The following is a 21815-nucleotide window of genomic DNA, read 5'->3' as shown; positions in this document are numbered from 1 at the left end:
TACTGCCACTTCAACAACAATGACATAATAATAATATTTTATTTGCCATAAGAATCACAAAAGATCATTGACAATGTCATTTAGCTGCTAAGTAAGCTTAGTTATGAGTCCATCACATATTCAAACATGGTCAATCAGTATTTTATAATCAATCAAACACAATATTAAAAAGGATTACAAATTACAAATATTATATGTTAACTACAACCTAAAAATATTTACATAACTAATACAATGTAAGATTACACCTTGTGGAAAATCCAAATCATAAAATTCCCTGCATAAATCAACATAATGATTTTAACATAATAACCCTCCATTTAACTGATACTATCCAATATAAATACCAAACAGTACCCATCAAATACTCCGCCAACAACAGCCTCTCTCCGCATCAGCTAAGTATAACATCCTTCAAGCAAAGACCAGCAAAACATGATTAACAAAAATGGTGATTTGTAACAGGCCTCGTGCAAAGTTCTAAAAGTCTATTGGATCAATGACAAAAAAAGTCATCTAGTTTATAAAGGGGATGTTCTAATAGCCAGTTATAAAACTTGTTTTTAAATTGCAGGATTGGATATTTATCCATAAGTTACCTTTAATTTATTGTAAATTTTCATAGATATAATGGTATGGCTACTTTGGCATTTACTCAGTCTAGAAAACGCTATGAGGGCTCTATCCTTATTCCTTGTATTATAGTTATGAATATCATAATTATATTTATAACCTACTTTTATTTTTAATTGCATATAGGGTTAAGTCATAAATATAGAGATTAATTACTGTTTGTATTTTCATTTTAATAATATAAGGGTTGACAATGTTCATATTCTTGTGAATTTGTTAAAGCCCTTAAGGCTCTTTTTGGAGTATTAATATTTCTCCTATTCTGCTACAATTTCCCCAGAGTATGAGCCCATAACGCATTATTGACTGAAAATATGCAAAATATGCTGTTCTGTTATACGATTCCGGGATTTTTTTATTAGTGAGACTCCTCAAGAGATAAATGATTCTATTTAGTCTTGGATTAATCGAGTCAATGTGTTGGCTCCATGTTAAATGGTTATCAATAAACACTCCCAAAAACTTGACTGCATTAAGGTAATCAGGATTCTCAGGGATATTATTTTTTAAACTAAATATAATTTTTTGGGTTTTATCTTGATTTAGAAGAAATCCATTGGCATTGAACCATGTGGTGGCATCCTGAAGAGCGTTTTCAGTTAATTCTTCCAAAGCATTAATGTCTGCAGTGGAATTCACCAGAGTTGTGTCGTCAGCATATAATATAGTTTCTGGCTTTTATAAAATCAGGGAGGTCATTTTATTGATATTAAAAAGAGGAGAGGTCCTAGGACTGATCCCTGAGGTACACCGAAGTTGACTTTTAGTTCTTGGGACCAAATACCATCAATTAGAACTTTTTGACTTCTATTTTGTAAGTAATGATTCAAAAAACTTAAAGGGGGAGTTTTCAACACCATAAAACTTAAGTTTATTTAAGAGGTAGTCATGATTGACACAATATCAAAGGCCTTTGCTCAGGTCACAGAGTGTGGCCTGAGCATAGGCCTTGTTTTCAAATGCCTGAAAGGCTTCTTGTACTAATTTATCTATTGCATCTACAGTTGACATCCCCCTTCTAAAACCGAATTGTGTTACATTAAGGTAGTTATTTACTTCAAGATGCATACTAAGCTGGTCATATACTATTATTTCAACAATTTTGGATATTATTGGTAGTATTGATACAGGGCGGTAACTTTGTGGTGTACTTACTGGCCCTTTTTTGTATATTGGACATATCCGAGATATTTTGAGCTGGTAAGGAAATACACCTTCTTCCAATAATTTGTTTATGCAGAATGCTAGAGGAACGGAAACTGTCTGAATTATCTTTTTTAAAACGCTATTAGAAAGGTCTTTACTGTTGGATTTGTTAAGTCTCTCTTGCTGCTTTTATAATATCTTGGGGGGTAATATAGTTTCCAATTAAAGTTAGCTTTACTTATTTGTTTCCTACTTAGAAGTTCATCGAATGTCACGGGAGTCTTAACAAGTTTTCTCTGAATACCATTAACAGATTCAATAAAAAAAGTTATTAAAATCATCTGGTGAGAGATTAGACTTGGAATGACTGGGAGTTGAATTGTTATTCTGTTTAATCAAATTCCAGGCAGCTTTGCACTTGTTGCTACTATTTTCAATATACTGAGCATCTCGATGCTAATTTTGCATTCTTAAGAGCTGTTCGATATTGGTATTTAAGATTTTTCATTTGGTTTACCAAATCATCATTAGGACTAAGACTATTTTTAATAAGGCTGTTATAGAATAACAGTTTATTTTTCATCGAGGCCAGTTCACCCGTGTACCACTGATGTTTATTTTGATTTTTTGTATTTCTTTGTGTTACTGTTTTTTATTTTAAGGCTACTATTTTAAACTGTCTAAAAAGATTTCAAAAAACACTTTAAAGTTTTGACAAGCATTTAAGTTATTACTGAGATATAGCTCCCAATTGTATGTGGCTAAGTGTTCCTCGAGCAACTGGACACTTTTGTCCGTAAGAACCAACTGTGGGGTTAAACCAGCATTAGTTGGTTGCTCCAGCCTGGAGTTATTCCTGGTTTTAATGGGCACACTTATTATCAAACCGTCATGGTCTGAAAAGGGACAGTTAAAAAGCTCACATTCTAACTCTATTGTTTAAGTTAGCATTTATAGATATGTTATCTAAACAATTTTTACCCCTAGTGGGCATTTTATTTACACAATAACATGTTAACATATACAATAACAACATGTTAACATACTAACTACCACCAGTATTAGGTGTAAATATGTTTCTGTTAGTCTATGCCTATTTTTGCAAAATATGAAATCGACATTCTTAAAACTGCTGCCATTTAAAAGCCTTTGAAAGTTTTGTGCTTTTGTAGTATCATATTACGTCCTAATTTATGTTCCATTTTAATGGTGTATTTATGCTGGTTTTGATAATTTATTACTGGTTTATAGCATATGTATGTGTATGTATATATATATATATATATATATATATATATAAATTAACATAAATACATTACATGTTCTGCATGATCATACATTAGAATTATTTTAGTAAAACCACATACGATGGTACAAAGTTTTTAAAGAAACCCATGTAACCCCTAGTTGCCACTGTTTTGCAGCCCACTGCGGAGCTAAAGATCTGCCTCACCTCTCCAGTCACTATTTCCCACTCAACTTGTTCAAGTCGCAAGAGACCTGGTTATGTATGCATGCACCTAACAAGGGCCCCGCCACGGGAAAAAAATGCCACTTATGAATGTTCTTCATGTAAGTGTGATTATGCAATTTTCTTTCTTTTGAAAAAATTCATATACTAAAAAACATTCTCTAAGAACAATGTTAAATGTGCAATGTAGTGTTTTTATAAATAACTAAACCATTTTTCATACAACATTTCAATTTTACTTCCCTTATTCCTTTGAGAATATTTTTCATAATATGACTCACTCCTTAACCAATTAAGGAAGCAATTAACCTACCCTGTTTAGGGCTGAAGGTTTGAATTGATTTTGGCAAAAATGCATGTGTGTACTAAAATATTAATAGAATGAGTTTGGGTACAGATAAATTAGTCAATTTTCCAGACATTTTAGTCTATTTTGTTGCTCTACAATACTGTTTGTTGCTTTCTCCAAATAATTTTGTATTTAATTTTTTTTTAGTTTGTATTTACAAATTGTCGAGTAAGGAAAACACAACAATCAAGTAACGGTCAATATTCTATTGTATTTTTTGTTTATCTGTTTCAATAGTTTTTGTATTCAAAACAGCACAATGTTTTTTACATGGAAAACCAGTTTTTATTGGATTACTTAGTTATAAAGCATAATAGTAAAACATCAAAATTCACTTACATTTTTTTCAATTTTTGATGATTTTATGACAAGCTCCAGAATGAGTTGTCTGTGAGATGAGATAACACTGTTTATTACATTCAATTGTTATTATTAAAATGATTATTAATAAACTATTTACATTACATACAATGAGCATTTATTTACTTTTCATAATTAACTTTTGCGTAAGTTTTTTAGCATCTTTGATATCTCAATATGACTGTCCAAATATCTGTCTACTTCTGAAGTACGCAAATGTTCCATGAGGTAGTGGAAGAATTAAAAACCCATTCAACAACTATAAACAGGTAAACACTAAACATTGAGAACACGATACATAGAATGTAAGCAGAACATTGAAGTAATGAAAATTGAGCATATGTAAAAATGTAAACAATAACAAAAGAAGCTATTAGTTGTGGTTCCAGTGTGCAAACATAACAAATCGAAACGGAATAATTGCTTATAAGGATGCACGAGGGCACAAAACTGCGATCTAGCGGGAAAACAAACAAATACATGATCGTTAGCGCCTTGAAAAGTCTCGAGTGCCGCTCGGGCAAGATTATTCAGTCTCACTCGGCCAAGTTCCTCACTGGGTTAATGTCACGACATTCTAACGTCATATATGACGTGGGCACTCACCAACAAGTTAAATGGAGCTCGATGGACATATTAAGGTCAAAAGAAGATTAGGTTTTTAAGTACATACACAGTGTGAGTACGGAATAAATAAGTGACTATAATAAAACTTACATGTCTACTACTTCTTCATCTTTATGCAGTTGTTCTGTTTTCTCTGATGAAGGAGAATGTGTAAAAATTGCCAGACCACCAGATTTTGGAACGGACAGTTTCCTGTCTACCTCCGGCACTGAATTTTCTCCCCTCCACTTACTTATTTGTTTCAGCAGCACCTGAAACATGTAAACACGTTGTAAAATATGTCACATTTTTTTACTGTAGGTGTATTTTTACACAGTGTATTTCTAGTGTCAATTCTCAAGAGAATGTTGATGATTTCAAAATGGAAAAAATAAACACTTCTGGGTAATGTGCTAGTCCATGGTACTATTTTAAAGTAAAAGTCACTGCAACAAATAACAGGTCAATCAATGTAACAACCACTAATGCAAGTGTATGTGGAGGGGGAGGGGGTCAAAGAGTTTACACTGGAACATGTTTACCTCTCCCCATAACTTATTTTTACAAAACATACACTATTTACAAATTTTAGTAACAGGTGAAACTTAAAAAAAAACTTAAATTCCTCCAATTTAAAATTAATAATAGAAACGGAAAGCAACTGAAAGTGAAGGTCAAATCAAAGTATCTTACCAATGAATTTTGATATAAGATTAATATTGTAGGTCATCTGTGATAATTAGACCATATAATTACGTAAACTGACTTATGTATTACATATACAACATATACAGAGACACACGAGTATGTTCAGGATGATGCAAAAATTTGCAAATAATTATTTTCTCTGCTCGTAGTTGTCATAGAGACTCGAAAAAAGCAGTATTTGTTTTAACTATACATGGGACAAAACAAAACTTCAATGCAAAATAAAGGATAATAAAAATATGTATAACCTATTTTATTTTTGTTTCTAAATTGGAGCCCTATAATTTTTCACTGTTCAACTAGGCAATTTTTTTAGTTAATGTAGTTAGTGAACGAATCAGTCTTTTAAACCCTCTCCTGCTCGCAAGGCATGAATCGGCACAGCCACCACATAGCCACTGCAGCTTAAACGGCACAGATCAGCATGCACTGTTTTACCCACTAGAGCCGATAAGTGCTGCTCTCGAGTAGCAACATGTTGTACTACTACGGGTTGTTTGCTATCAGGAGACCATTCACTTTACTTTTACAGTAGATTTATTCCATTATTTTGCTATTTGTATTAGTTGTGCGGAAACAATGGCGGGTTGTAGTCGTACATGACAGTGAAATTGATCTCGTTATTAGTAGTAATTGCGACAATTCAAGTGAGTGTAGTGATGTACCAGAGCCTTGTGAAATGGTTGGTGGCATTGAGAATGTAGTTCGGAGTGATCACAGTGGCAGTGACGGCGAACCAGACAATGATCTTCACCAAGTAACTGCGCAACAAACAACCCCGCGCCACTGGCGCCCAGCTGTCCGTGTGCCCCCTCCCTGGTCTCGTACAGTGAACTTCATTGAACAAATATATAGTAAAATCATTTATACAGGGTGTATATTATGTCTGGAAACACCCAAATATATCCTTTAATAATTTAAATATAAAATTTGAAACCTCTTACAATCGTGATAGAGATTGGGCATCTACTTTTTGGAACAATGTTTTTGTTATGTCACACCAACGGGGGACGTCCTGCCGAGGGTATCGTGAATATTCTTAATGGAAGCCTATACCTTGTGATACATAATTTTAAAGGTAATAGCTTACTGAATTGAATGCCACAACCGCATCTCAAGGGAATTATTCTATCAGAAAATAGAGCATTTTTAGTATTGAAAATTTACTGATGTTCAACAATGTAATTTTAACATGGTTCTTGCCACAAAATGTGTTACACTAATTTTTTAGCATTTTTTTAAATGTTCAATTAAATAAAACAAAAATTTCATTTTAAGCTTGGTTCTATTAGCACACAAATTTGCCAGTTTTTATTACAGTACAATTATGGAAATACTTATGTTATTGATTTCTTATTACAAATAAAAAATAATGTATGCTGTTAGAAAAGTCTTACAACAAACGTTTTACCTTCATTTGGTGTCAAAGCAATTGTTCGAACTGTGTTCCTTCTACGGTTTGACAATGAGCCAATCTTGTGTAAAATGATTCGACAGAGTTGCCTAACATTTCTTCAGTTATCAAAGCAATCTCCTCTATAATCCTGTTTCTTAGGTCTTCCAAATTATGAGGCTTTCTTCTATAAACATTGGATTTTAAATGACCCCATAGGAAATAATCGATTGCTGAAAAATCCGGAGATCTTGGAGGCCATTCGATTTCTCCTCTTCGGCCAATCCATTTATGAGGAAACCTTAAATCCAAATACTCTCTTAACCTGTCTCCCATAATGGGGTGGAGCACCATCCTGCTGAAACCATACATTATCAAAGTATTCTCCTGATGCAATTTGAATAGCTGGGATTATTTCATTTTGGAGCATATTGTAGTAAAGTTCGGCATTTAAATTTCCATTGATGAAAAAGGGTCCAACAATTTTGTTACCTAAAATTCCACACCATACGTTCAGTTTTTGTGGTTGCTGTGAATGGGACTCAGTAATCCAATGTGGGTTTTCACTAGCCCCAGTAACGGCAATTGTGCCTGTTAACATTGCCATTTAGGAAAAAAGTTGCCTCATCAGAAAATAGTATGTTGGTCAGAAAATCTCTATTGTCATCACATTTGCGCATCACAAGTTCACCAAAACTCAACTCTTCTGTCGTAATCATCCTCACTTAACTGTTGGACTAAATGAACTTTAAATGGTTTGTATTTATTAATTTTCAAAATCTTACTCACAGACATAGGGTGCATATCATGTTGCTGTGCAGCTTTTCTGAGCGATGTATGTGGGTCTTCAATAATGTTTGCAAAACATCTAGTGCATGTTCTTCATCTGTTGCAGATTTGTATCCTACCCTACCCGACTTTGGCCGATTACGTACACTCCCTGTCATTTCAAAACGCTCAATAGTTTTTGATATTGTTGAAACACTTATGGGATTTCCTTTCTGGGAAAGTGTCATTAAACAAATTTACAAACTTCCCGATAAGATCTTTGACGATCGCCATATCCTCGCATCATCAACAGAGTAATTCGTTCTCTTTCAGACAATTTCCATTAAAATGCCAAATAAAAAACTGAACTACTGTAATTAGATAACTTGTTGACAGCAATGCTTCAGAGACACTGATTAACTCGACAGGAATGATATGACCTTTGTCCATTTGTAATTCCCAAGCTTAGACCTGTCCTAGTGAAAGCTCCATGCTCAACAAACTGAAACCTGTAGACCAGATGATTAATAACACAATAATGTTTCTCATAGGCTAGTGACCTTTGTCTCTTTAAAAACCTTCCTGCTGACTGGAAAACACCAAGTACAGATTCATAAGTAATCAGAGAAAGTGACTCATAAGTTTTATTCATTGTAATAAAAAACTGGTAAATTTGTACTAATGAAACCAGCTTAAAAAATAAATTGTTTATTTTATTTTAATTGAACATTTAAAAAATGCTAAAAAATTAGTGTAACACATTTTGTGGCAAAACCATGTTAAAATTACATTGTTTGAACATCAGTAAATTTTCAATACTAAAAATGCTCTATTTTCTGATAGAATAATTCCTTTGAGATGCGGTTTGTGGCATTCAATTCAGTAAGCTATTACCTTTAAAATTATGTATCACAAGGTATAGGCTTCCATTAAGAATATTCACGATACCCTCGGCAGGACGTCCCCCGTTGGTGTGACATAACAAAAACATTGTTTCCAAAAAGTAGTAGATGCCCAATCTCTATCACGATTGTAAGAGGTTTCAAATTTATATTTAAATTATTAAAGGATATATTTGGGTGTTTCCAGACATAATATACACCCTGTATATATAATTATAATAATTACAATGACAGAACGTGTGTAAGTTGAGGCGCCGCGTATTTTTACCGAGCGCGACCGGCAGAGCGAATTAATTGAGGTTAGAAGCACCGTGAGCGCCTGGAAACAATGCGAGCGGGAGAGGGTTAATGTGTTTTATGATGAAAAGCTATACAGAATATTGATTAGAACATGTGAGGAAAATGTACAAAGTTCAAGAATTAATTGGATAAAGTATTGGACAATAACCCATGGTCGCAAGTATTTAGTAATAAAGTACTGAATAAATACTACTTGTTTAGTGAGTAATACTAACTCATTTTATATATCTCAGACCTAATTTAGAAATAAATGTAACAAATTTAGATATTTTCGTTTATTCGAACCCGTGTCCATTGAAATATTCAAACATAAAGTTATAAAGTTAACAATTTTCTACTGCATATTGGACTTGAGGAGGCCGAGGTCTTGTTACTATCCGAGTGTGGGCGGTCATGACCATTTGTTGTACCAACTGTTTGATCATGATTATGGTTTACCTACGACTAACTGCTACAGTAGACATTACTGAATACTACATTTATCTCCCCATTCATATCCACCTTTGGCAGTAAATTTGAAAAAAACGTGTTGACAGGTACTGGAATACACTAATGGCTATGAATATTTCAATTTAATAGAGACTAAATTATCTTTGCTGTAAGAGATATATCAGTGCTACATTCCTTGTAGGTTAGTTACGTATGACTCTAGCCTACGCAAAAGCTGCTTGCCCATGTAGGCTAATTTCCAAACGTTATGTATAATACTTTTAGTTATTTATTGTACATATATTAATTATCAATTCATATATTAAGTACATATTAACCCATTGCGGATCGTATTGTTTTGGCGCGCGGGCACCAGCGGGTGCGAATTAATTCACGGTCAGCGGCTGCACGAACAGCAATGTTGCGCCACATTGTATCGCTCGCTATTGTATACTAGAAAATTCAGCTGCGAAGGTATTCGTTCAGATGGAACATGGGCCTGCTGAGGTCGTTTAGTTGTGTTACTAACCTCAAAAGTATTATAATAACAACTGAGGAAAACACCCAATCAGAAGCGCTAAAAAGCAGAGAGTAAACTCATATGAATGATTTTTCAACTTCGACATACAACTGCGATTTGTAGGATATTTATAAAACTTTAGAAAACTCTAAACGTAGACCTTGTTAAACACTCTTAGTAGACAAGTGAAGACGATCGCCCCGATCTATCAGACATTAAAAGAACTATTTGGAGGGAAATTTAAAAGCAGACCGCTTTTGCGACCTGAGCTCGTCACCGTGCCGTTAGGCCCGGCCGCTGCGTGACGAGCCCAGCTCATCAGTGATCCGCAATGGGTTAATACTAATTGTAATAGTAACGAAAATAAACTTTCTTTCATTTCATTTCATTTTTACTAGACAACAAGCCATGGTCGCAAGTATTTAGTAATTAAGTATTTAAACTTCCACCTAACATTTACTTAATTTTTGAATTTATTCAAATACACTATGTGTAATAATAAATTTGGATTTCTTATATATATCAATGGAAAAAATTTGAAACTGTACACAGTACATAAAAAAATTAAATAAGACAATATAATTTAATATTTTATAATAAAATATCAACATTTTATTATTTGAACTTAATTTTCTTTTAAAGATTCATGAGACACCAAATAATTGATACAAATAGAGCGTTTGGTTTATATTTACAGTGGAATAAATAACATTGTATTAAACTACTTGGACAATAATTACTTTTCACATTCTAGAAATGTTTTTATTAATGCATAACAAACAGATATCAGTTACGTTGTATTTTTAATTAAGTTTCAAATTCAAGATGTTTCGATTGTCAGTATATTTTTCATTATCTTCTGAAAGGGAGTTTACAAAAGAAAATCTTGTTGGTAATACAGATAATTTAGGCACAGTAATTAAATATATGTTAATTAGTTATTGTACCTCGACCTTCAAATTTTATGGTATGATGAGACGTACAGTAACATTCACTATGCTTCTTTCCTACACAATAAAGGATGAAATTATCTCAGCCATCTAAATTTAACTTGATTTCGGCTAAGATACCTTATGAAGTATACTGTTAAATACGTAACACTAAGCTGTATTTTAAAGTAACATTTCATGTCAATTTTAAATAATGGATGATTCTTAACTTTAAACTAACTTGGAAACTATACATTTTTTATGCAATCACTTCTGGCCACATGATTCTTATGTATCAGAAGTTTTACAAAACACAACACTATGACTAAAAAAATTATGTTGATTAAAGTAAAAGTTAATTAATTTAATCTAGTCAATACAAACTGTTACCATGAAATAATTAAAATAACTATATATTACAGTTAATAATAGATTTAAAGCTTGAAATGTATATGCAACTAATATATTGGAACTTACTTGGGCGGAGGATCTTGCATAATTTTGGAAAGCTAAAACTGTTTGAATTGTACTGAATTTGTCGAAGAACATGATGTTTTTCTTTTATTCGTCTAAAATGTGTACGTCCTGAGTACTGTATTATAGACATTACAGTGAATGATAAGTTTAAATTTGATGCATTCAAATAATGTTCAAATCAACACAAAATCACTAATCATACACAATTCGTAATTCTGAGATAAACATGTTTAAAATATATATTATTTATGTACTATTTTAACTTAAAAACCAACATAGTAATAGAGAGGACACCCAAACACTAAAAACGATGTTTGGAAATTGTGACTATCCTATAATCATCTGACCAGAGATGATAAGATATTCGGAAACCAACAACTTTTCTTTATATTTTCCCCCTTGCCAATCTACTCCTATCATATTATTGAGTGCAAACGGCAATAGGAAGTATTTCTTGGTACATTACCATAAACTAATCTTTGGGATTGTTTCAGTACTGTTTTCTTCAAAACTCAACGTCATATTATAGATAATTATAAATTTTAATTAAAGGATTACTATAATTTTATCAATTTAGTTATTAATATAAATATATTAATAATCTATAAACTTACAAATTCAAAGTAGGATACAGCAATTATACTGGATAATGTAACAATTGATTTTAACAACAATATAAAAAAAGGAACCAATAGAACAATCTCAATGTGTAGGATTGAAATATGACTTGCCACTTCTACGGATAACTCCCGTTATCTAACTAAAAACTATCCTGGATAACTAAAAACTAGTTATTTTTAGATTTCTATAAATAAGTATGCTAATTTTAACTAAAATCGCCTGTTTTATATATTTTTTGCACTTACCTCTAATAGCATATCTGTAAGAAAATAGCTTTGAACTTAAAGAAAAATATACTTTAATGATGTCTTGGCATTAACCCATTGCGGATCAACGACGTGAGGGTGACGCGGAGCGAGGCGTGGACCAAAAGCACAATGACGTGACCCTCACGCGGATGACGTGGTACGGATGACTCATTTGTTTTGAACGCTTATCGCTGTTATAAGTCTCGGAGATTATTTATAGTCCGTTTTCCTGGACTGGCTTCCTATCTTATCTCTGGTACCTGTCCACAAATACTCCCCTCGTTATCGGTCAATAACGTTTTTATTTGCGACAAATTGTTTGTCTGAGTCGTACAGTCGTGGCGTTCGATTTTCCTTTGCCTCGTGTGAGTGTACGTAAATAAAATGGGTGATAATTTACGATCATCTGAATTAGATAGACTATTATTAGAAAGTGGAAGTGATGAAAGTGATATCGATAGTGTTATTGAGGATGGAGACGATTCTATCACGCGTATAATTGTTTCCGTGACTATCACACCAAAATCCACTACTAAGACAAAGACAGTCTCAATATTTTGTAAATATTAGATTAGTTGTTTCTTGAATTGACAGTTTTATTAGAACATTTTTTTATTGTGTAAAACGTTTGATCCGTCCTATATCAAACAGCTACAACACGCAAAAAACGTAAGTAAAAATGTTATGTACCTGTATTTTTACATTTGTTCTAGTATAATATACTTGTCTAATATGATCTGTATAATGTTTATATAACATAAATAACAACATAAACAAACAAAACATGTATAATTATATACGCTGGCCTAAATTAGCGAGCGCGCTAAGCAGGCAGGTAGGCGTGCAAACACTGCGGGTGCTGCGTTGTAATACGGATTAATTCGTACTCTAAGGCCCGCGCGCGCGCCGTTTTCACGATCCGCAATGGGTTAAAGGATAATTATGAAATTCATTAGCGGCGGTGATTATTGTATTAATATTTTATTTCATTAATAAATGTTTGCCATTTTTGTGATCACGGTAGAATACAGGTAGGCATATACTTTTGAAGAAACTTGTAAATTCCAAATCAGTGACAGTGTGACCATATGAATAGTGAAGTGGAATTTTGAAATGCCAACTTTGGCTGAAAAGATGCACTAACGCTGCATGACAGTGAAGTAATATAACTAGTAAAGAGACGATACCTGTACTCTTTGCCTGATAGTGAAGTGATATAACTAGTAAAGAGACGATACCTGTACTCTTTGCATGATAGTGAAGTAATATAACTAGTAAAGAGACGATACCTGTACTCTTTGCATGATAGTGAAGTAATATAACTAGTAAAGAGACGATACCTGTACTCTTTGCATGGAAGTAATATAACTAGTAAAGAGACGATACCTGTACTCTTTGCATGATAGTGAAGTAATATAACTAGTAAAGAGACGATACCTGTACTCTTTGCATGACAGTGAAGTAATATAACTAGTAAAGAGACGATACCTGTACTCTTTGCATGACAGTGAAGTAATATAACTAGTAAAGAGACGATACCTGTGCTCTTTGCATGACAGTGAAGTAATATAACTAGTAAAGAGACGATACCTGTGCTCTTTGCATGACAGTGAAGTAATATAACTAGTAAAGAGACGATACCTGTGCTCTTTGCATGACAGTGAAGTAATATAACTAGTAAAGAGACGATACCTGTACTCTTTGCATGACAGTGAAGTAATATAACTAGTAAAGAGACGATACCTGTGCTCTTTGCATGACAGTGAAGTAATATAACTAGTAAAGAGACTATACCTGTGCTCTTTGCATGACAGTGAAGTAATATAACTAGTAAAGAGACAATACCTGTGCTCTTTGCATGACAGTGAAGTAATATAACTAGTAAAGAGACTATACCTGTGCTCTTTGCATGACAGTGAAGTAATATAACTAGTAAAGAGACGATACCTGTGCTCTTTGCATGACAGTGAAGTAATATAACTAGTAAAGAGACTATACCTGTGCTCTTTGCATGACAGTGAAGTAATATAACTAGTAAAGAGACGATACCTGCGCTCTTTGCATGATAGTGAAGTAATATAACTAGTAAAGAGACTATACCTGTGCTCTTTGCATGACAGTGAAGTAATATAACTAGTAAAGAGACGATACCTGTACTCTTTGCATGATAGTGAAGTAATATAACTAGTAAAGAGACGATACCTGTGCTCTTTGCATGATAGTGAAGTAATATAACTAGTAAAGAGACTATACCTGTGCTCTTTGCATGACAGTGAAGTAATATAACTAGTAAAGAGACGATACCTGTGCTCTTTGCATGACAGTGAAGTAATATAACTAGTAAAGAGACAATACCTGTGCTCTTGGAGGCCCTGGAGGGTCCAGGAGGAGAGTCACTACACTTGTGTTGTCAGCCCTTAACTTAGTCGTGATCCACCGTTCTAGAGCTCTGTCCACAAGCGTCTTACTCGGATTTACCCAATCCTTGTTCTGTAAAAATTACATTTGTATTATTACGATAAATTACTAAGTTGTTTAGAGTAATTTATCTTCTCAGATGTCTTACATTCTGTGTTAATACAAATTATGTGAGAATGGGTCATTTTGCCTTTTTTTAATCCTTTATAAGGTATGTACTTGTAGTGTGGGGCAATGCAAGTAAAATTAGTAACATTCTTATCTTTCAAATTAAACATAGTAACAATATTATGGTAGTCTAGATTAGATTAGTCCTACTTAGAAGTCATACTAGATTGTCTAAATTATCCTCTTTAAAACTCCTTAACTGAGTAATACGTTTTATGTTTTAAAAACTGTTCTATAGTTGTTTTATACATCTTGTAGAGCATATTTTTGTATTATACTGGCAACTTATTAAAACATCTTGTACATATATAAATTAGGCTAGTTTTAGATTTCTCTAGCCTAACTCAGTTAAAATCTAATTTTTCTTTTTTTATAAAAAAAAAACAAAGGAATACTTTTTCTTTGTTTGTAAAAGTATTATGGTTATGTACATGAGATCTTAAAGTCAATTTGACCCTGCACAAACTTATTGTTTGTGAATGAAATTAATCTTTTTTTGTATGATATAATGGTGCAATTGGTTTAGGACTTGATGAAACGAACAACTTTCAGTTTCATTGAAATTCCTGTGTAATATCGCAGTATTAAGAGACTATTTATTTTTCACCTTGAATTTTTTCAGTGCTCACTTTTACTTGCTTTTAAATTTTGTGGTGTGGCTTGTCCAAAGCTTTCACCTCACAATATTTTTGTAAGACATTTCATCTAGCTTTGATTTGTTTACAATCTTCATCCTATGTCTTACTTTCAGTCAGGAATGTACTGAATGCCAGAATTATTCTTGATTTGTTGTGTATTTTGTTGTTCTAAACACGTAAAAAATAAACTTGTAGTCCTTTACCATAATTGTCTATGACAAAACGTATAAATGTTATTTATTATTTGCAACCATAAATATTACTTAACAATGAATTATGACAAAACAAAGTGTTAGTTCCTTTAGATACTCTTAAAAATCTTTATAACACTGCTGACATTATACTATTTGATATATAAATCTGAACTATATATGTTATTTTCATGAAATATATACACATTAAATTGGAACTTTTTACTCTGAATGTATATTAGAATATGAGTCTACTACCACTGGATTCCAAGAATGGAAGGGACTAAATATAGAGACATCTGTGTTTTCATCTAATGCAACATTTCTATATTGTATCTAGAGAGTATATATCAGAATATAGTGCCCTCTTCCAAATGTTTGTATGTATAAAGAATTAATTTAAAAGTATCCTAATTAATTAACACACAAAGTGTATTGTTAGGATGTAAACAAAAACCTATATTTTCAACATTTCAAGAACAGGCCAATTTATTATTTCTGTTCTTTAGTTGATAAACAATTATTTTGGCTAAACCACAGTTTGAGAGATAAGCGAATCAAGGATCTGAACACTTTAAATGTAAAATTGTATCCCAATTTAAGCACATTGCCTGCAGATATTCTTGAATGACTAAAAGGAAGAGCAAAAAACACACGGCGCAAGCAGTAATTGTTCTTTATTGGGCCAACTTCCAACTGAAATAGTGAAATATCAAATGTGGACTCTGTTGTGGAGATAGAGGACATATTTCACTATTTCTAAAACTTCTCTGCACTTAAATCTATCTGGGATCCTACCTCACAATATTCAGTTAAAAGTTTGTGCCAAAAGTTCTTCTACGTAAGCTGATTCCTCCAAAACTTTGCAGTGGCACACAACTGGAGGTTAAAGCTTTAGACATAAACGTTATGCAAGAGAAACAGTTTTTCTACACAGAATTCCCTTGATTCCATCCGACTACCACTTCCAGCTGAAATGGCTGTAGGCTAGTTTACAAGCCCGAGGCCAGTCTTCAAAAATGGCAGGAGGGAATTTAAGGATTAACCGTTTCTCCCATGACCCAATTGCATATTGCTTGTTCAAGTGAAAGCTCTCCAGACAGTCTGGTAATATTGCAGCAGTCTGAGGCACAAACAAAAAACATTGTTTATCAGGACGTTTAATGAAATTCTATGTTTTTGTCCAGCAGTTAACTATCGGAAGTTTCATGTTCCAGCAGGTGTAGTAAAAAATATCAGTTAACTATCGGAAGTTTCATGTTCCTGCAGGTGGAAGTAAAACATCAGTTAACTATTAGAAGCTTCATGTTCCTGCAGGTGTAAGTAAAAATATCAGTTAACTATCAGAAGTTTCATGTTCCTGCAGGTGGAAGTAAAACATCAGTTAACTATTAGAAGCTTCATGTTCCTGCAGGTGTAAGTAAAAATATCAGTTAACTATCGGAAGTTTCATGTTCCTGCAGGTGTAAGTAAAAACATCAGTTAACTATCGGAAGTTTCATGTTCCTGCAGGTGGAAGTAAAACATCAGTTAACTATTAGAAGTTTCATGTTCCTGCAGGTGGAAGTAAAACATCAGTTAACTATCGGAAGTTTCATGTTCCTGCAGGTGGAAGTAAAACATCAGTTAACTATTAGAAGTTTCATGTTCCTGCAGGTGGAAGTAAAACATCAGTTAACTATTAGAAGCTTCATGTTCCTGCAGGTGTAAGTAAAAATATCAGTTAACTATCAGAAGTTTCATGTTCCTGCAGGTATAAGTAAAATATCAGTTAACTATCGGAAGCTTCATGTTCTTGCTAGTGTAAGTAAAAAAATTATTTATTCAATCTCCTCAAACCAAAAGTTATCGCACACTCATAATTTTTGCGCTGTTTTACCATAGCGAAGGACAGGTACTTTTATCTAGTAATAAAAAAATTAAAACCTAAAGCTTTACAGTGTGTTCAGACTTGTATGGAACTTGTTTTTGAGTACTTCTCCTTTTCCAAGAACGATGGTTTTATTGTTAATTCCCATAGATGGTGACCGATCAAATGATATTCAACATATAATTAGATTCAATGTCATTCATAAATAAGACTTTGTACCTCTATAAAAAGTGACAGTTAAAATTCTGTAATCTCATGTTTAGGTTTTAATAATATATAATCTTCTTAAAACCCTACCTATTAAAATTTCAGTTAAATACAAAATCACAATAACACAAAATGTTATATAACAATAATAATACATTTTTTTCTTCCCAACTTTGGTGCCAAGTTACTAATTTTTATAAACACGAAAATATAGAATGTATAATTTTTTTAAAGTCCACAACCTTTTAGGGAAGAGTATTTTATAAGTGGTATTGGAATATTGCTGTTGTGTTCTTTTATATAGACACAATTGGTGTTAATTTATTTTCACTCTATTTGATTGGCCTTGTAGAGATATTTAACCACAATAGATCCTGTCACAAGGTACTTAATGCATTGTTAATAACAAGAAATTCATAGGAATTGAAAATAATGTGTTATTGTGAAATTCATATTATTGAGGTTTGAGCTAGCGAAGTTCCACTTTAGACCTGACTACAGAATACTTACATATTGGTTATTGAGGCCGTATATGACTTGTTTTTCATTGTGGATCTCGGTGGCTTGTACAATGGTAACAGCACGTTCCGGGGTCATCATATTCCAGAGGCCGTCGGTGCCCAGCACCAAGCAGCGGAAACGCAAGACATCCACAGGGTAAACAATCACGTCTGGTTCCGGTGACACCACAAACTGGTCTAGAGCTGAATTGTAACTCCAAAAATCTCCTGTAAAAGATGGTGTATGGAAGCTTACAAACACGACTACAATATTACAATTTTTGTAGGTGCTTTTGTTGTTAGTACGTTATTATTGTATCAAACATCAACAATCTTTTTAAAGGAAACTATGACAAATTGGTGTTGGAAACGACTTAGTACTTCTAAAAAATAATACAGTAGTGCCAAAATATGGTACATAATTTTTCATGTCCGGCATTGTATTTTACCATTCTCACATTACTAGAGTGTTACTGTGGTTTCAATTACATTTTTACATATAACTAAAATTAAATCCTTAGAATTTTCATGCTTAAATATTTAATGTGGTTGTTTTTTTTTTAACCATAACAAATAGAATCTACAAACTTTACATGATGCTGCACGGCTACCTTAAAACCTTTTTTATGCAATAACCATCACATGTCTACATTTGGAGGACAGTACATAAGCAGTGTCACGGAAATGGAAATCGTAAATGTCTATATGTATATCATTTTAAAGGTCTATTATTAGAAAATAAAGCTGTAAACCTTTATAAAAATCAAAACTAATAAAATATTGTCTTTTTAAAGCCTTAAACTTGTAACTAATACTTAATGAGCCATAAATTACCATCTATTACACAAGTGACAAATGATCAGCTCCATTATCTTTGTATTTATTGTGGGGGCTGAAAAGAACCAACACCTACCTACATATGCTAAGTAATTTGTTTCAAATTTATTTAAAGTAGGTTAAATTAACCTAAATTCATCACTTACATATGGTTTAACTTGCATAACTAAAAATGTGGCTGTACAGGTCTGAAACAGTTTTTTCACAAAATGTGGCTATGTGGAAAGTCATAACCATTTCAATGTGACTCACTCAGAGTTAATGGTGAATTTAATAAAGTCAGACCATTCTATCAAGATTTCAATTGCACTTTACAATTGAATTCAAATTTTTGAATAAAGATTGTTAGACTGTTTAAAAGCAAAAGTGTGTAGGATTACCTAGAGAACGAGCGACTGCAAGAAACGGAATTTCGTCAATAGGAGTCGAGCGCCGCACTGGTCCCTGGTGTCCTAACCTCGGCCGGTTCCACACCACTCTTGGGACACCAGATTTGTTCACCACCTTTCCCCCGGACTGCTCTATCCTCAGCTTCTCTTCTTTGCTTTCTGGCTTGTGATCTTTGGTCAATACTTTGGCCTTCCACTCCTTCACACCTGCAAAACATTTAACTGGTGATGGGCCGACTCCAATAAAATTTAATTCAGATTCAGTTACCAAAAATGGGGTCTTGATTGCTGTGTTATTTGTTACAAAGAAATAAGAATATAGCCCAATTCCAAAAATTCCTGTGTCACCATTTTTACTAGGGCTGGGCTATATACATATAACTTTATAAACTTGGTGCAGCCAATACTGTGCTCCACTTTTGTGAACTTATCTTATGTACTGCACTCACTTGTTTCCTGGAAATTCAACATACAGAAATAAACTTTTAAATTATGCCCAGGGAAGGCAATAATTAATATAGATACTCAAAACTAGTAAGTAATTGGATTCAGGAAGGTAACCATTTTAACTTTATATCCCCCGCTTAAGTATGTTTAAAGATATAATTTTTTTAAATATTGGTTTAGTCTGAAAATGGCAACTTCTAGTATATTGGTTGAGGGTGATTTAATTTGTATTTAGTTGTCTGGTGGTTTAGGTATGCTAAGTGTGGGAACGCTAAAATGATATGACCTATGAAAAATTTCATCTTTTGGTAATTTGAACCCTTTTGTTACTTTTTCATTTCGATCTCCACCAAAACGTGTATTGCTGACGATAGTTTTCTTTCCTAGAGAGAATTCCTCTATTGATTTCGAAAACAAGTAGGTAGTGTGCTTATACGGATATGCTGCCTTAGCATCCCCTTGGTTCTGATGTCACACCTAGGAGGTGCTTTATCAGGGCATGGACACAATTAAGGCGCTAAATTAGCACCCCTCAGTTTAAATATATCCCAGTTATTTCATACATTTATGACTATTGCATTACTGTTGCAATAGACCAACCAAAGCGTTTAAAACAAATGTTACAAAGGATAACCGGTTTTCGGATATTTTCCATCATTAATATTATAAAAATAAAACACTGCGTTTCGAGGATTGGAGTATTTGTAAGTAGTACACTTAAAACAAAGAACCAATGTTTCGTCCATGTACAGAGACAAAGAGGTTAATTTTATGAACTATAAACAACTTTGTATTCCATTTCTGGAATTACATGTATTTAAATCACATCAATTTATTTTTATTAAAGTAATCAATTATATTTTTTTATTTCCCAACTACCCAGTGTCATTATATCTCTGTATATCGCATTTTGATTGTTGTTAAATTATGATTAATTTATTTTTTATAAGAGCATATAAAATAATAATTCTAATCTGAAAAGATAGTATAGCTGCATATATGTTTTCAAAATCGGTAAGCATAAAAAAATCGAAAGTGTACAATTCGGTAGATATGATAGTAATCCTTTTGATAGCTACAAACAACTTTAAAACTAAAAATTATTTACATGTTAAAAGGAACATGTGGGATATAAACTAGTTTTGACAAGCAAAGTCTAGCCTGTTAGATGTCCTATCACCTAAAATGTCGGATATATTTTCTAAAAACCTTCTTAAGCATATAAATACATTCTATATTATATTGCTGTTGACATTCTATGCATTTCATTGCAAAGGCAATTTAAACTAAGATTTGAGTTAATGTGTTATTTTAGTTTAAATGCAGAAATGTTTAGTAATAACAGCTTTTCGTGTTCATGGGTTTGCTGTCCTGGAAAAAATAAGTGACAATTAATTTGCAGTTGTTTCTTTGAAGATTCAATGTACAAATTGTCTACACTCTGCAATTATTTCATTCTTAATTTGTGAATTATGAAGTACACTTATATTGAAAACTGTTTTCACAAAAAGTAATTATGTGCCAATTCATATGTTAACTGGCTAACTTACTTGGATGGATAGAGATCCGCAAACTATATAATAAGTAGCATTAGAGAAATTATTCCATGTCATTTCCAAGGCATTACTTGAGTAATTTATTGGGTACATTGTAGTGGATTAACATAAATAATATGTTTCATTTACGAATTGTTGCTAGCTGTAAAATGCAGTATAACATGGTCACATTGATATTAAAAGCATACAACTGAAGTCTGTGCAGCGTACTTGACTAAACTAATAAATAATTTATCTGCGATTTTAACTATATAAATAAATAATATATTGTTCGTTGGTAAGAACAAATTAACAATGGTTTTTTTTTTTAATTTTTTTAAATTTTTTATTAATAGTCCCAATTAATATTTTTATTGAGCAAAACGGAAAATACCAAGAATTTCGAGTAATAGTAGTGTTCTGTAAACAGCAATGACAATGTATGGTGTATGATGGATATTATTTAAATATTGCTATAAATTGAATTTATGCACAAAATTGTGAATATATGCACTTAAGGTACCCATAATTGGGATTCTTGGACATTGTGGCACGGGATATTGACAGTAGCAAAAGGAAGAAAAAAAATAAAAAATGTAAAAGTAAAGCAAGAGCAGCGAGCTTGTGACTATTGCAAATAGAATCGAGGGAGTGCTAAATCAGGACATGGACATGGTCAATGTGCTAAATAACGATCCCCCTATTATAAGGGGTTTCGAGGGGGTGCTAAATCAGGTGCACCACTTATACACAAA

General features: G+C 32.8%; 1 protein-coding gene across 2 annotated transcripts in view; it reads right to left on the bottom strand.

Moving 5' to 3' along the window:
• Positions 1-21815, bottom strand: part of LOC124370000 (probable protein phosphatase 2C 71) — a 78490-nt gene that overhangs the window by 8752 nt on the left and 47923 nt on the right. For both annotated transcript variants that reach the window (XM_046828265.1, XM_046828264.1), the window contains 4 exons: positions 19070-19285; positions 17863-18080; positions 14216-14350; positions 4677-4837 (listed from right to left, as the gene is read on the bottom strand). In XM_046828265.1, the coding sequence (XP_046684221.1) occupies positions 4677-4837; positions 14216-14350; positions 17863-18080; positions 19070-19285 (730 nt within the window). The remainder of the gene's footprint in view (positions 1-4676; positions 4838-14215; positions 14351-17862; positions 18081-19069; positions 19286-21815) is intronic.

The sequence above is a fragment of the Homalodisca vitripennis genome, chromosome X, assembly GCF_021130785.1.
Source record: "Homalodisca vitripennis isolate AUS2020 chromosome X, UT_GWSS_2.1, whole genome shotgun sequence".
Classification (NCBI taxonomy): Eukaryota; Metazoa; Arthropoda; class Insecta; order Hemiptera; family Cicadellidae; genus Homalodisca; species Homalodisca vitripennis.
Note: the sequence above shows the minus strand (reverse complement) of the source record. Positions and strands in the feature narration are given on the sequence as shown.